The sequence below is a fragment of the Equus asinus genome, unplaced genomic scaffold (genome assembly GCF_041296235.1).
Source record: "Equus asinus isolate D_3611 breed Donkey unplaced genomic scaffold, EquAss-T2T_v2 contig_585, whole genome shotgun sequence".
Taxonomy (NCBI): domain Eukaryota; kingdom Metazoa; phylum Chordata; class Mammalia; order Perissodactyla; family Equidae; genus Equus; species Equus asinus.
Window position 1 is genome coordinate 182,794 of NW_027225277.1, and position 13,672 is coordinate 196,465.

The following is a 13,672-nucleotide window of genomic DNA, read 5'->3' on the forward strand; positions in this document are numbered from 1 at the left end:
CCAGTAAACTTAATAACAATCTATTTTCCTCTTTCATTTCAAACCTCAGTGTTTATAAGGAAAAAAATTTACTGACTTTTCGTAATCTGAAAATCTTCTATTTCCGTGCAGGGAGTAACAGCCAATCCATACCCTCGTTACATCAAAGGCTGACTCACTCTGAAATTGCTTCTATCATCTTTTTACTTCCTATTCTTATGGGATGTACTTTTTGCTCTCATCATGAATGCCTTCTTGGCCTTACCTGTATCTTTCTTTGTGGCTTTATGGTAGTTCTGTGAGATGCGGATCCTAAATTAGTTGTGTTCTTGCTGGCACCCTGGACTCTCCTTGGTTCTGGACTACTGACCCCACACCACACCAAGTTATCAATTGCTATGCTCAGATGGTGGAAGAAGCCACATATCCATGCTGATCCACAGAGCAGAAATCTCTACTTTCTAACCACAAGTGAGCCCTCAATATTATGAGAAAAACACTGAATTATATGGAAATTATCTTATCCCAAACACTGGTTTTATGCTTTTCTTCATTGATTGTGGACCATTTTTTTTTATTTTAAAAGCTCATTTACTGTTTTGCTAGCTTGGGGTATTCGACAAATGGGATTCACTATCCACAGGAAAACCTTTTTTAAAAATGTTATCTACATTTCAATGTGATTTAAGTATAGTTTCCAGATGAAATTAAAGTGTCAGGAAAGAACTACCCAAACAAATGAAATATAAAACCAATCTTAGGAGCTATAATATTAATCTAGCTCCCTTTGCTCCAACTGCCTATATAACAAGCAACTTTCTGATTAATGACAATTTTACCAGGTGTATGAGGTAGAGATTACTTCAGAAAGCCGAATGAATTTTCTCATCAGTGGAAAGTAAAACAAATTAATAAAACTGATCTCAAGCAATCTTGGTTCATATGAATCTGTCCACAAGGGCTGGTCACCTTGGGAACAATGATACAAACCACATGTTTGAACCTCACAGTTGAAGGATCAGCACGTATGATAGCAACAGCACCGAGGTGAGAAGCACAAGGCCTCACTAATTAGTGGACTAGAGCTGTCTTTGGCTTGACCACAGGTGCTGCCCACAGCCCTGAAACAGGCTAGCATCTCACCTTGTTTGAGGATACTTGGGGGAAAAAGCTCAGGTCCTACGGAAGCGAGAAAGGACAGAGGAAAATGGCAAGATTTGAGGTTTCACCAGTGGAAATGGATTGTTATACTGCAACATTTTATTATCTTCTTTACAAGTTGATATATTTAATTACCTTAAGGAAGCAAAATGTGTTAGAGGAAGAACACATTTACAGTCACTCTTTTTCAAATAAAAAAATAAAGAAGCATATACAAATAAATGAAAGAAAATATACTTAAAATTAAGTTGCTCTAAGTCTTTTTAAGAATGAGGCAGAAAAATTAAAGCAAACAAAAAAAAAGAATGAGCACAAAAAAAGTACTACTTACAATTATCTTTTTATTATAAAAGATATTCACTTCACAAATCCTATCATTTTCTTTCTGGATGCCATTTTTAAGCTTTTCTATATCAAAATGAGTATTCAACCACTCTTCCAAAAACTGGGTCATTTCTTTCCTATTACTCAGTACTTGTTGAAATTCCATCTTTACGCTGTGGAAGTCACATTCCGAAAAATCTTTGAGAATTTCCTGTGTGAAAAATAAGCATTGAATCTCCTGAATCTTAGGAAAGTTTTTATCTAAATATCAGACAAATATCATAAAAAGGGGAAAATAACCTTACTGAACTTTCACTTCTAATATTTTGAAGTAAACATAATTCTAATTTATCCTCATTATATTAGAAATATAATTCTAATTTAAATAATAAAATTTTGGCAGTATAGGCTATGTAACAGAGGCACATCTACAAATTCTGCCTTTTGGCATTTTTAAAACCTGTTCGAAACTATGAATCTGTGACAGTGTCTGAAGTGCTTCTGGATGCAGCTTTTCTGTGCATACAGCAGGCCTTGCATGCATACTGGGAACTGCAGGGGCCTCACACTGCTGGGTGAGAGCAGGACACTCCATGTGGGGTTGCTACAATACAAATGTCTGTGACTCCCAGTCACAGATCTAGGAAGTTTTAGAAGGCATTTGGAAACTTATTCTGGCCTTCCAAGAAATCCTACTTGCTGATATTAAGTCTACTTTTCTATATCTGTGTAGTTCTGAAAGGAGGCTAGTCTATGACTTGGCACTCTTTACATCTGGCCAGCTGTCATCCTGCAACCTATTTTTTTCTCCCCAAAGCCCCAGTAGTACATAGTTGTATATCCTAGTTCTAGGTCCTTCTGGTTCTTCTCTGTGGGACACTGCCACAGCATGGCCTGACGAGCAGTGCCAGGTCCACGCCTAGGATCTGAATCAGCGAACCCCAGGCTGCCAAAGCAGAGCACAGGAACCCACTTGCTACGCCACCAGGCTGGCCCCTCTGCAAGCTGTTTTTAATTTCATAAATGAAAATGACTCTAAGCACATGAAGAGGTACCTTTCTATTTGATAAAAAGACTTAAAATCTAATTAAATCCATTTTAAATAAATCATACCTCAATATGTAGATCCATTTTCTGGCTCAACTGGAGGTCCCCTAATTCTCTGGATGGTACATCATCATCTTGTTGAAGATGCTGCATTTTACTTAGCAGTTCATTTTGCTTTTCCACTTCATCAATAAAAACCATTTCAAGTTTACTGATGGATTCATGTTGTTCTTCCTTTATCTTTGTAACATAGCTTAACACATACTTGCAGGAAAACATGAAACAAATTGGGAAATGAAACTTTTATCACGTTTAGAGGAAGTTCTAAACTCTCAAGACTAAGAGGTGGGGCGGCTTGTCTTGTTTGTCTCTATCCTCTGAGGAGTGAGGAAGAAGGGAAGAACCTCTCTCTATTCCCGTTTCTACTCTCAGCGTCTTCGGAGAGTGACTTCCAGACCTCTAGTTTCTTATTTCTGACTTCCTTCTGGAGCTACCTCAGGGATGTCCTACAGTTACCTCAGATTCAATATGTTTACAATGTAACATGATGCCTTTCCCTATAAACCCACCTTTTTCTATTGCCTCCTTTTGGTTAATTATATCACGCAGTTTTCCCAGTGAGATTCATTTCAACATCCTCTCCTGCCTATGTCAGCTGGGTGGCCAACGTGAGTGTGCCCTGCCTCAGGACTTACCTGTCAAGTGTGGCTTAAAGGGGACAAGAATTTGAATGCCCTGGTTCTATGGACCTCATGAATAAGTTCTGGATATCTGATTGTTAGGCTTTTGAAGACTATTAGAGCCTGAGGGGCAATCTACCTAGGTAGGGAAGATACCGCTTCCTACTTCCTCAACTTCCACCATTCCTTAACAATTTACAATCTGGCCTCTTTCCTAACCACTCAACTAAAACTGCTCTGACAAAGGTCACCAGTAAGCTCTATTGTCAACAATTGAGGGGATCTCTTCATTCATGTTCTGGCTGTCTGAAGCATCTGCCACTCTTGACCACTTCATCTTTGACACACTCTCCTCCACTGACTTGACCAATGGCACTTTTGCTCAGTTCTCTCTTATCTCTCTGACTTTTCCAACCTCAAACTCATGTGTTGCTCTCTTTTCTGCTACTGCCTCTTGAGAACTGATCTTTTCCAGAGTTCTCTTTTATCTTCACTCTATTATGCTTCTGGGTGGCCTCATTCACACCTGTTGTACTATCTATCACCAAATGCTGATGGATCCCACATCTTTATCTGTGGTCCTGATTTTTCTCCTGACAAACCTCAGATTCACAACTAAAAGCCTACTTGGTTTCTCTTCCTGGATGTTCCATTATAGGTATTTCTATCTCAAAACATCTCAAATTAAACACCAGATCTCTCCTCCTGCCTCACCTGCCTTCTCCCTTTCGTTTTTTCTTTCTATCAGTTAATGGCACCACTATCCACAAACCCGGCTAAGCCCAAATCCTGGGGCTCAGTCTGAACTTCCCTCCCCTCCCTCCACTGTCAAGCACATGGACCTACTATTGTAAACTGCCAAATATTTCTTTAACTTCTTTCATCCTTTCCATCCCTATGAATCCTTCCCCCATAGTACTGTCACCCATCACATCTCATCAGGACAATTGTAACTGCCTCTTGTCTCTTCTCTCTGCCACCAGGCTTATCATCCCCTGCAGACTCATTTCTTCTTTGTCTGTAGTGAAGTCTCTACAATGGCAACCCGATCACATTACTGCCACCACTTAAAATAACTGTCCAGTGACCCCTCCTCATCTCTAAAATGAACTCTAAGCTTTACTGCTTGAGCCCAGCTTCCAGTCCAGTCTTGTCTTCAACTTGTTCTCCAGGACATTGTCCACTACTGCACTTCTCACCTGTTCAAATGTCTGCCTCACCCACTGGACTAGGAGAGATTTAGCGGTTGCTCATCTCTGTCTCCCCAGCACCCTGACACATTGTTAAGGCCAAAGGCAGAGCTCAGGTTTTGTTGAATGAGCAGGTCCTAGATGCACTGAGGATCCTGCACATGCTATTCTCAGACCCATGCCATCTTTAATTCAGTAGCAAATGTACTAATTAGCAAATACACCAACTCCCAAAGCAGGACTTAAATATACTGGTTTGTAACTGAAATTAATGGCAATATTTACAAAGATATTACTAAAACAGGTGGTACCTTGAGTTTCTTCATGACTCTGTGGAACTCCATGGAACATCTCTGGTTGACAGTGAGAAGTTTCTGAATCTGTCTGGTTTGTGGATGTGGAAGTGAGAGGTTTGCTTTTACTCTAATTGAAAGCTCTCTTTGGGTTTCAATTTCCCTCTCCAAGTCAAGGCAGAGTCCATTTAAGCACTCATAATGACTATCCATCTCTGTGTATCTCTTCAGAAGCTCCTAAAGGCAGTGAGAATTCATTCAATTTAATAATTCATTCTACTTTAACAATAAGTAGTCCTAGCTCTGGAATTGTAACAAAATTTATGCTTTAACACTTTCTATAGGGCAGAAATAAATTGAGACTTTTGTGTATAAAAAACAAAAAGAAAATGTTATTGTCGATTTTGGATTATAGAAATAATTATAATCATTGTGGAAATTTAAGAAGTTTAAACTGTAGGGGAGGAAGATATTTCCTCTACACGCTCTAGGTCCTTCTGGCTGGACAGCGAATTAAATTCACATGAGACAGAATAACAGGAGAAAATTAAACAAAGCTTTATAACATGTATACATGGGAGAGACCCAGGAAAACTGAGCAACTCACCAAAATGGCGGAAGCTCTCACCTTAAATATCATCTTCAGCTAAAGACAAAGGAGGATGTTGTGGGTAGGGGGAGTCAGTATGGGAGGTTACCAGACAAGTACAGTAAACAAGAGTAAGGTTATTATGCAGATTTAAGTCCTTGCCTTCCGCATTGATAAGAGTTTCTAGAGGTAAGGTCATCCCCCTTCTTCCTGGTACAGAGAGGGAGACATCTTTACAGATGGAGATTTCCCTTACAAATGGAAATGTCTCTTACAAAGGGTAACTTCTACTTTTCAGAGTTTCTCTCATGTCTGCAGTTTTTGAAAGTAACCAGCCCAAAATAATCTTCATGCCAAAGAGATATATCTTGGGGTGGCCAATTCTAATCCTCTATAAAACAGCTATAACAAAGAAAACCAGAAACAACCATTGTTATCATTTTGATACATTTTCTTTTAGTCTTCCAAACATCCATGATTTGAATGAACATTTACAAAGTTGGAAGAGAAATTTGCATGAATTCAATCTAGTATGTATTGTAGCTCAAGGCTGAATGCTAGCTTCTGTTGACAATAGGTGGTGTGAGTGAGCAGATAAAACTGATGAGGATCAAGGATGCCTCAGGGAGAAAAGCCCAAGGCTTCCTGGCCTACATACCAATCTATATCATCCTCACAGAAGCATGGGACATCCTGACCTCATTCAATCTGATTCTTACCCAAAGTTATAAGACCACCTGATAACCAGACTCCACCTGCACTGATACTTTTTTTACCTAATTTTTCCTTTGTCTTGTAAAGAAGCAACTCACATACTTATGCCTTATAAATTTAGCCCTACCCTCAACCCATGTTTGCAGCTCTTCACTGCCCATAGGTCCTGTCCCCATGCTACTCCATGCTACTTCCTGAATAAAAGAGCACTACTGCCAGACCTTGAGAGTCCAAGAAATGTTTCTTTCGACTCCTCAGCTCACTGAGCCAGCATCAAAACGAGTGACAACAAATCACATGACCTACGTTCTATTATCTGCCTAGAATCTGAGATTTCTCACCTTTTATCAGAGTTAGAGTTCAGGTTCTAGCCCTGTCACTTCCTGACTGGGGAAATCCTTGAGCCATTCTCCCAACTACAAAATGAAGACTACAATAATTTCCACAAAGTTTTCTAGGGAATTAAGTAAAATGTTAGATTATATATAACCTATAAAATACATATAGACACTATAAATTAAAGGAAATAAAATTATATTTGTAGAAATGCTTCTATACCCAAGTTTTAAACTTAGACTTGGTTTCAAATCCTAATTTTACCAATTTACCAGCTGTGTGACCTTGGGCAATGACTGAACTTCCTCCTGGGCCTCAATTTCTTTGTTTATAAATGGAACAATAAACTCTGTCTCATGAGGTAAAGCACCCAGTCTAGTGCCTTATGTATGGCAGACACCCATTAGGCCTAGGCCCAGCAGCTCAACTTTCTAGAGACCAGACAGGTGACAAGCTGGTCAGGGCACAGGTGGAAGAACACTTTACATTCAATCGGGTATTAACATATTTAGTTCAGGGTGCTAAACAATAGAGTAAGGGGCTTCTGACAATAATGAGCTCTCCTTTTAATAATTTAAGGAAAACCTAGATAGATGTTCATTAATCTGGGATGTTGGAGAGGGGATTCTTGCCTTTGGTCTTAGGAGGAATCACCTTATGGTTGGAGCAGCACTGTCTAGTCATTCATTTGTACTTTTAATAAATACATATTGAAGGCTGACTTCTGTCAGGACTGTGCTAAGTGATGCAGCCATAAACACACAGAAGTCTTTAGGGATCTTGTGTTCTAATAGGGGTGACAGTAAATCCTGTTGGCTTTACCCTCACTACATGTTCAGAATCCACACACTTCTCACTGCTTCCACTACTACCTCTCTGGGCCAAGCCATCACCATCTTCGCATGATTACTGAAATTAGTCTTTCAAATAGTCTTCCTGCTATCACTTAATTTTCAACACAACAATCAGAGCTATCCCTTTAAAATGTAAGTCAGACCATGTCTCTCTTGTGGTCAAAACTCTCCAGTGGATCCACATCTCGTTCAGAGTAAAACCCAAAGTCTTTTAAAAGCCCCACAGCCTGCTTCCTCCTGTTAACTCTGACCTCGTTTCTCATTAGCTTTCCCCCTTGTTGATGTTGCTGGAGCCCACTAGGCAGCTTCTGCTTCAGGAGCTCTGTCCTTGCTGTTCTCCCTGCCTGTTCTGCTCTCCACCAGATACCTGTATGTCTCAACCATTGACTCCTTTCAGGTATCTGCTGAAATACCACCTTTCCAGTGAAGCCTCAAAGTCATAAACCCTACTGTTTTTTTTCAAAGATTGGCACCTGAGCTAACATCTGTTGCCAATCTTTTTTCTTCTTCTCCCCAAAGCCTCCCCAGTACATAATTGTATATTCTAGTTGTGAGTGCCTCTGGTTTTGCTATGTGGGATGCTGCCTCAGCGTGGCCTGACAAGCGGTGCCATGTCTGTGCCCAGGATCTGAACTGGGGAAACCCTGGGCTGCCGAAGCGGGAGCACAAACTTAACCACTTGGCCCCAGGGCCGGCCCCAAACCCCACTGTTTTGTTTGTGTATGTATGCATGTATGCACACACATATCTGTACTAGATTATGAAGTTTAGAAGAATACTGAGCATTATCTATTCATTCCATAGAGGTGCCTGTGACTCCACAGGCCTTTGGAAGGGCCCCAATATTTATTTGTAATTTGAACAGGGGCACTTACTTTTATCCTAAAGCACTTTTCTCTCAGGCTTTCTGTAAGGTGCTGTTTTCCATCACATAGCAACATTTTTTCATATTTTAATACCTCTTTGATGTTCTGTTGGTCCTGCTTGGATGGAAAGAAATAAACAAGGCTTCAGCTATAACTCCATTCATATATAATGTCTAATCATTTACTTTTTCAATTACACATTGTACATTATTTCAATAATGGAATCAAATATTATACTTGTAACACAAAAAAATGTAAAAAATGGTCAGAAAATGAATAATAGTATCATGAAGTCTTTTAGTGAGTAACCTCAACTCATTGGGGAAAAAAGTGGGAGAACCACATATTTTTTGGAGACAGAATCTGTTCCTGTAACCTTCATAGCTGCAAATTAGGTTTTAGATTTATCTCTGGTTCCTACTCTTCCAGATCTCTGCATGAGAATAATTATTGTCAACTAAACATGCTAGCACCACTGTCTGTACTGTCCATGGTGCTCCAAGCTCCATTCATATATTCTTCCCAGCACCTTGGACCAGAAAATTCATACCCTGCCTACATTTTGTATTTCTGACTACAAGTACAAAACAAAACATTTTCTCCCATTTGTTTATCTTATTTACTGCAGTACCCAGAAGACTAATTGTTCAATGATTATTGGTTGAATGAATTAAATCTCTTTATAAATTTAGTTAGGGTCCACATAAATATGATTCCCAAGTGTCTGATGTTTCTATTGAGATTGCAAATGATACTGTTTTCCACTTTATTCTTTCTTCACTATTGAAATATGAGAATGAAAAAGATTTTTATAGATTTCATAAACTTTCTTATTGATCTGAAGTTTACATTACTTTTTAGAGGATTCAGTTCAATTTCTTTTTTTGTATTCATCTTGCCTTCTTCCCTTCTAATGTCACTAACAAGAGCCCACGTCTAACCCTATCAGGTAGAGATAGAGAGATGGGCTATTTAATCTTTTGTAAATCGAATCCTTCAACTATTTCTCCATTGAGAATAATGCTATTTCTTGGTTTAAAAACTCTTTTAAAATTTCATTAAAGAAAATAGTCTGCTTATTTAACAAATTTTTTCTTAAAAATAAAGAATTAAAATGGTATTTTCTGAAATAGATTTTAGCTTCTTTTAAAACTGTACTTGCCTGTTTGTGTGAAAAGTTATAGTAATAGTTTTCCCATTATCCTCCGTTTGTAGAAATTTCCCGGAAAAAAAAAGTAAAAACATTGCTACCCTTTTCAAAAAAGCTTGTTTCTTATAAATAGTTACTAGATAGGGGTAGATTCTGAACTCGCTCTAGCTATCATTTCTCTTAAGGTTTCTCTGAATTGGTCTCTTTCCATTTTTGAGAGACTTTTATGCTCCTTAGCTCATCTCTCTCCTCAGCTACAATTCTTATTTCTTCAAGGCTTTCATAAAGTTTCTTAGTCAAGTGTAAGTTATCCATTTCCACATTTTGCATAGATAAATTTTGGGCCTCAAACTGCTTCTTCAATCCTTCCGTTTCATTCATTTTTTAATGAGTTTTACTGACATCTTCTTTCACTTTAAGAAGTTGAAGCTCTTTTTTCTGAAGTTCTCGGATCTTGAGATAATTATAAAACAAGTTAGAATGCAAACAGAACTCCTTCAAGGACGGAAAATAGTCTATTTGTTACATACAAGCACATATCTATGTCTATATATCTATTTCTATCTCCTTGCTGAGTCTACAAATAATTTTGGACACAACTACTCCCAAAAGAATAAAACAACAATACCTTTTCCTGTAATTCATCTTTTGCCTTATTTAAATCCTTTTGAATATTTGAAATCTGGGTTGTCTTTTCTGAAACTCTCTCTCTGAATTTATCAATAGTTTCCTGGTGTTCTTTCAAATGCATACGAGCAATTTTCAGTTCTTGTTGTGTTTCCAGATCCTTTATTATTAGAAGAAATTGAGAAATATGATAATATAAAGGCACATTATCTTTTCTTAATGATGAACTAGTTAAAGTAAAAAAATGCATTCTCACAGTTAAAAACCACCAACACACCACCCCCAAATCAGAACAGTATGGAAGGATAGAGAGTACAGACCCTGTCCCTCACCTCGCCCATCCTAGTCCTGCTCCTTGTTGAACTGGCTGCTTGCTCTTCTCCTTTCAGACCCCTTGGACACCCTTCTAGATCAACGTCACAGAAAAAGTGTCCCATTCTTATGCTTAGTGTTCCCTTACACAGACAAACCCCACTTAGCCAGTGCCTTATGGCGGACACTTGGATTGCTTTTAGCTTTTGTTTACCACAAACAATGCTGCAGTGAATGCTGTTGTATTTCTGCCCAAATGTGTGAATGTATTGGTTGGATAAATTCCTAGGAATGGAATTGCTGTAACAAACGTATATGCTGATAAATTTTTAATAAGATATTGTCAAACTGTCTCCCTAAAAGGCTCTAACATTTACTTTTTCACCAACAGTATCATTTATTTAAAAGAGAAGGAAGCTTCTTGTATTAAAAATATGTGTGCTGGACAGGAAGAAAGAGTATAACTCACTCTAGCTATGGTTTCTTGTAGGTTTGCCTTCAGTTGGTCTCTCTCCAGTTTGAGTGCCTCTTCCACTTTTCTTAGATTATCTCTTTCTTTCATTACAGATTTCATTTCTTCAAGATTTTCATGAAGTTTCTGAGCCAAGTTTAAGTTTTCCGTTTCTATTTTATCCAGAGTTAAACTTTGGGCCTTGAATTGTTTCTTCAATCGCTCTATCTCGGACATTTTTTTCTGTGTCTCACTGACATCTTCTTTTAACTTAAAAAGCTGATGTTCATTTGCCTTAAGTTCTTGGATCTTATCAAGATAATCATAAAATAACATGTCAGGATACAGATGGTTTTTAAGACAAGTATAAAGAATAGTTTCTAAATTGATTAAGACAATAGGCTTCTAATGTCACTCATTAATATTCTGCATAATTCCACACAGAAGTTATTTTCTTTTGAGATTATATACGTAAGTGTATATATATATACACACAAGTGTGTACATATGTACATATACACACAAGTGTACATATATATACATATATATACTTGTGCATATATACACATGTATATAGATGCACTCATGTACATATACACATAAGTGCACTAATCTTAAGTGTATAGCTCAATTATTCTTGACATATGTTTACATCTATGTAATAACAACCCAGATTAAAATATAGAACATTTCTAGCACCCCAAAAAGTTCCTGTGTGCCCCCTTACTACAGCCAACCACTATCATGACCTTGGTCATCTTAGGTGACTTTGCCTATTTTTGAACTTATAAACCACAAGGTGTAAATCCATTCTCCCAGTGAAAGGCATCTGAGTTGTTTTCAGTTTTTCACTATTATGATTAGAGCTGCTATGAACATTCTTGTACATATCTTTATGTGGAAGTATGCGTTCTTTTCTCTCAGGTACATACCTATAATCGCTGGGCCACAGGCATGTACATGTTCAGTGTCAGTAAACACTGCCAACGTGTCTTCCAATGTGGCTAAACTATTTCATATCCCCAGAGGATTATAGGCACAAATAAGTCAGACAGCCAATCAAATAACCCTCCCCTCCCCCCATACCTTTTCTTGTAATTTAGTGTTTGAATTTTCTAAATCCATCTGCATATTTGATATTTCATCTGTCTTCTCAGAAACAATCCCTCTGAGTTTATCAATAATTTCCTGGTGCTCCTTCAGATGCATGTGAGCAATTCTTAGTTCCTCTTGTTTTTCCAGATTCTTCATCATTAGAGAAATTTTGAGAACAGTGACATATCTTAATGTTAAAATGTTAGTATTTTTTTAATGAAAATAACATATTTTCTTAGTAAAAATAATAAAACTATTACTTCTTACTCTGTATTTTTGTTGTTAGAAAGTGATAAGCTTTTCCTCCCTGTCCCCACCTCCCACAGCCTGCTTCCACTTTCCAGAGGCAAACATGTTATATGTGCACTATTCTACAGCTTGCTTTTCCTCCTAAGAGTCATTCTGGGCTTTCCATATTAGGACGGTCAAATCTATTCCATTTTTTTATTAGGTGTTGCATAGTATTCTGACATATTGCTCTTGTTTACCCAGTTTCCTTCTGATGGACATTCAGATTGTATCCCATTTTTTATTACAAATTGCTACAATGAACAACACTGTGGTGTATATATGTGTATGTATATATATATATTTCTTTATCTTAACAATTGATTAAGTATACATGTAGGATAAAGTCTATGAAGAAAATATTGCTTACAGAATTTACAATTTTCAAGAACAATACCAAGTTACGTGCCTAAAAGTTTCTATCAGTTCACTCACACCAGCAGCACCATCATGTGAAAGCAGGGCTCACTGCTGTCAGCAAAGCCCACGCTTCCTCACGAGGGAGGGAAGGAGTATCGCTTACTGTAGCTTCCGTCTCTCGCAGGCTTTCCCTGAGCTGCTCTCGCTCCGTTCTGAGGGTTTCCTCCACTCTTCTGAGGCCATCTCTTTCCTTAGCAACAAGTTTTATTTCTTCAAGGTTCTCAAGATGTTTCTGAGTCAATTTGAACTTCTCTGTTTCTATAGTTTCCAGAGTTGAATTCTGGGCCTCTAATTGCTTCTTCAATTGCTCTGTTTGATGCATATTTTCCTTGAGATCATTTTTTGCCTTAAGAAGTTGATGTTCTTTCTCCTGAAGTTCTTGGATCTTGAGATAAGCATACAATAAATTATGATATAGATAGATTTGATAAAAAGCTAAATAATAGTTTCTAAATTAATAGGCAAATCTTTACTTGTCTCCAATTTTAGGCTAACTCATATCTTGTTTCTTTACACAAAAGACCTGATTCAAACTCTCAGCTACTCAGATAACAACTTTAAAAAAATACCTGTGCTTTTAAGGCAGTATTTGTGTTTTCTAAATGTATTTGCATATTTAATATTTCATCTGTCTTCTCTGAAACAACTTCTCTGAGTTTATCAATAGTTTCTTGGTGTTCTTTCAGATGCATGTGAGCAATTTTGAGTTCTTCTTTTGTTTCCAGACCCTTTATTAGCATGTGAAGTTTAAAGAATATTTTAACAACATCATCTCAACACTGCCCCCCTTCCCAATTGGCTCAGTTTTAAGGAAACACAACAGATGAAGAAAAGGGTCTAACTGACCTTAACTTCAATTCTTCTTATGTATTCTTTAAGTTTCTCTCTCTCTACTTCAAAGGACTCTTGTAATTTCTGTAGATCATTTCTTTCTTTGGTTATGGATTTTATGTCCTCATAATTTTCACGGAGTTTCTGAGCCAACTCTAGCCTCTCCATTTTCATACGTTCCAACGTTAATTCTCGGTTCCTTAATTCATTCTTTATATTCTCCACGTCATTCATCTTTTCCTGCATCTTACTCATCTCTTCTTGTACACTAAGAAGTTGTTGCTGTTTTTCTTGGAGTTGTTGGCTCTTAAGAAATAAAGTTTTTATTATTACCATTTTGCCATATTATCTTAAAATTCTTATGTAAAATGTACTTTGCCAAACTGAGAGAATCATTATCACAGCCCTGCACACTACCCTAGTGGAAACAGACAAGCAGCACTGAAAGTAAAGCAGCTTCTAGGC

At 37.6% G+C, this 13,672-nt stretch overlaps 1 protein-coding gene across 1 annotated transcript in view; it reads right to left on the bottom strand.

Moving 5' to 3' along the window:
* Positions 1–13,672, bottom strand: part of LOC139044085 (centromere-associated protein E-like) — a 79,525-nt gene that overhangs the window by 17,176 nt on the left and 48,677 nt on the right. The window contains exons 27-36 of the mRNA XM_070503658.1: positions 13,223–13,513; positions 12,946–13,104; positions 12,480–12,761; positions 11,660–11,818; positions 10,592–10,882; positions 9,812–9,970; positions 8,043–8,150; positions 4,693–4,911; positions 2,578–2,775; positions 1,472–1,675 (exon numbers count right to left, since the gene is read on the bottom strand). Coding sequence (XP_070359759.1) covers positions 1,472–1,675; positions 2,578–2,775; positions 4,693–4,911; positions 8,043–8,150; positions 9,812–9,970; positions 10,592–10,882; positions 11,660–11,818; positions 12,480–12,761; positions 12,946–13,104; positions 13,223–13,513 — 2,070 coding nt within the window. The remainder of the gene's footprint in view (positions 1–1,471; positions 1,676–2,577; positions 2,776–4,692; positions 4,912–8,042; positions 8,151–9,811; positions 9,971–10,591; positions 10,883–11,659; positions 11,819–12,479; positions 12,762–12,945; positions 13,105–13,222; positions 13,514–13,672) is intronic.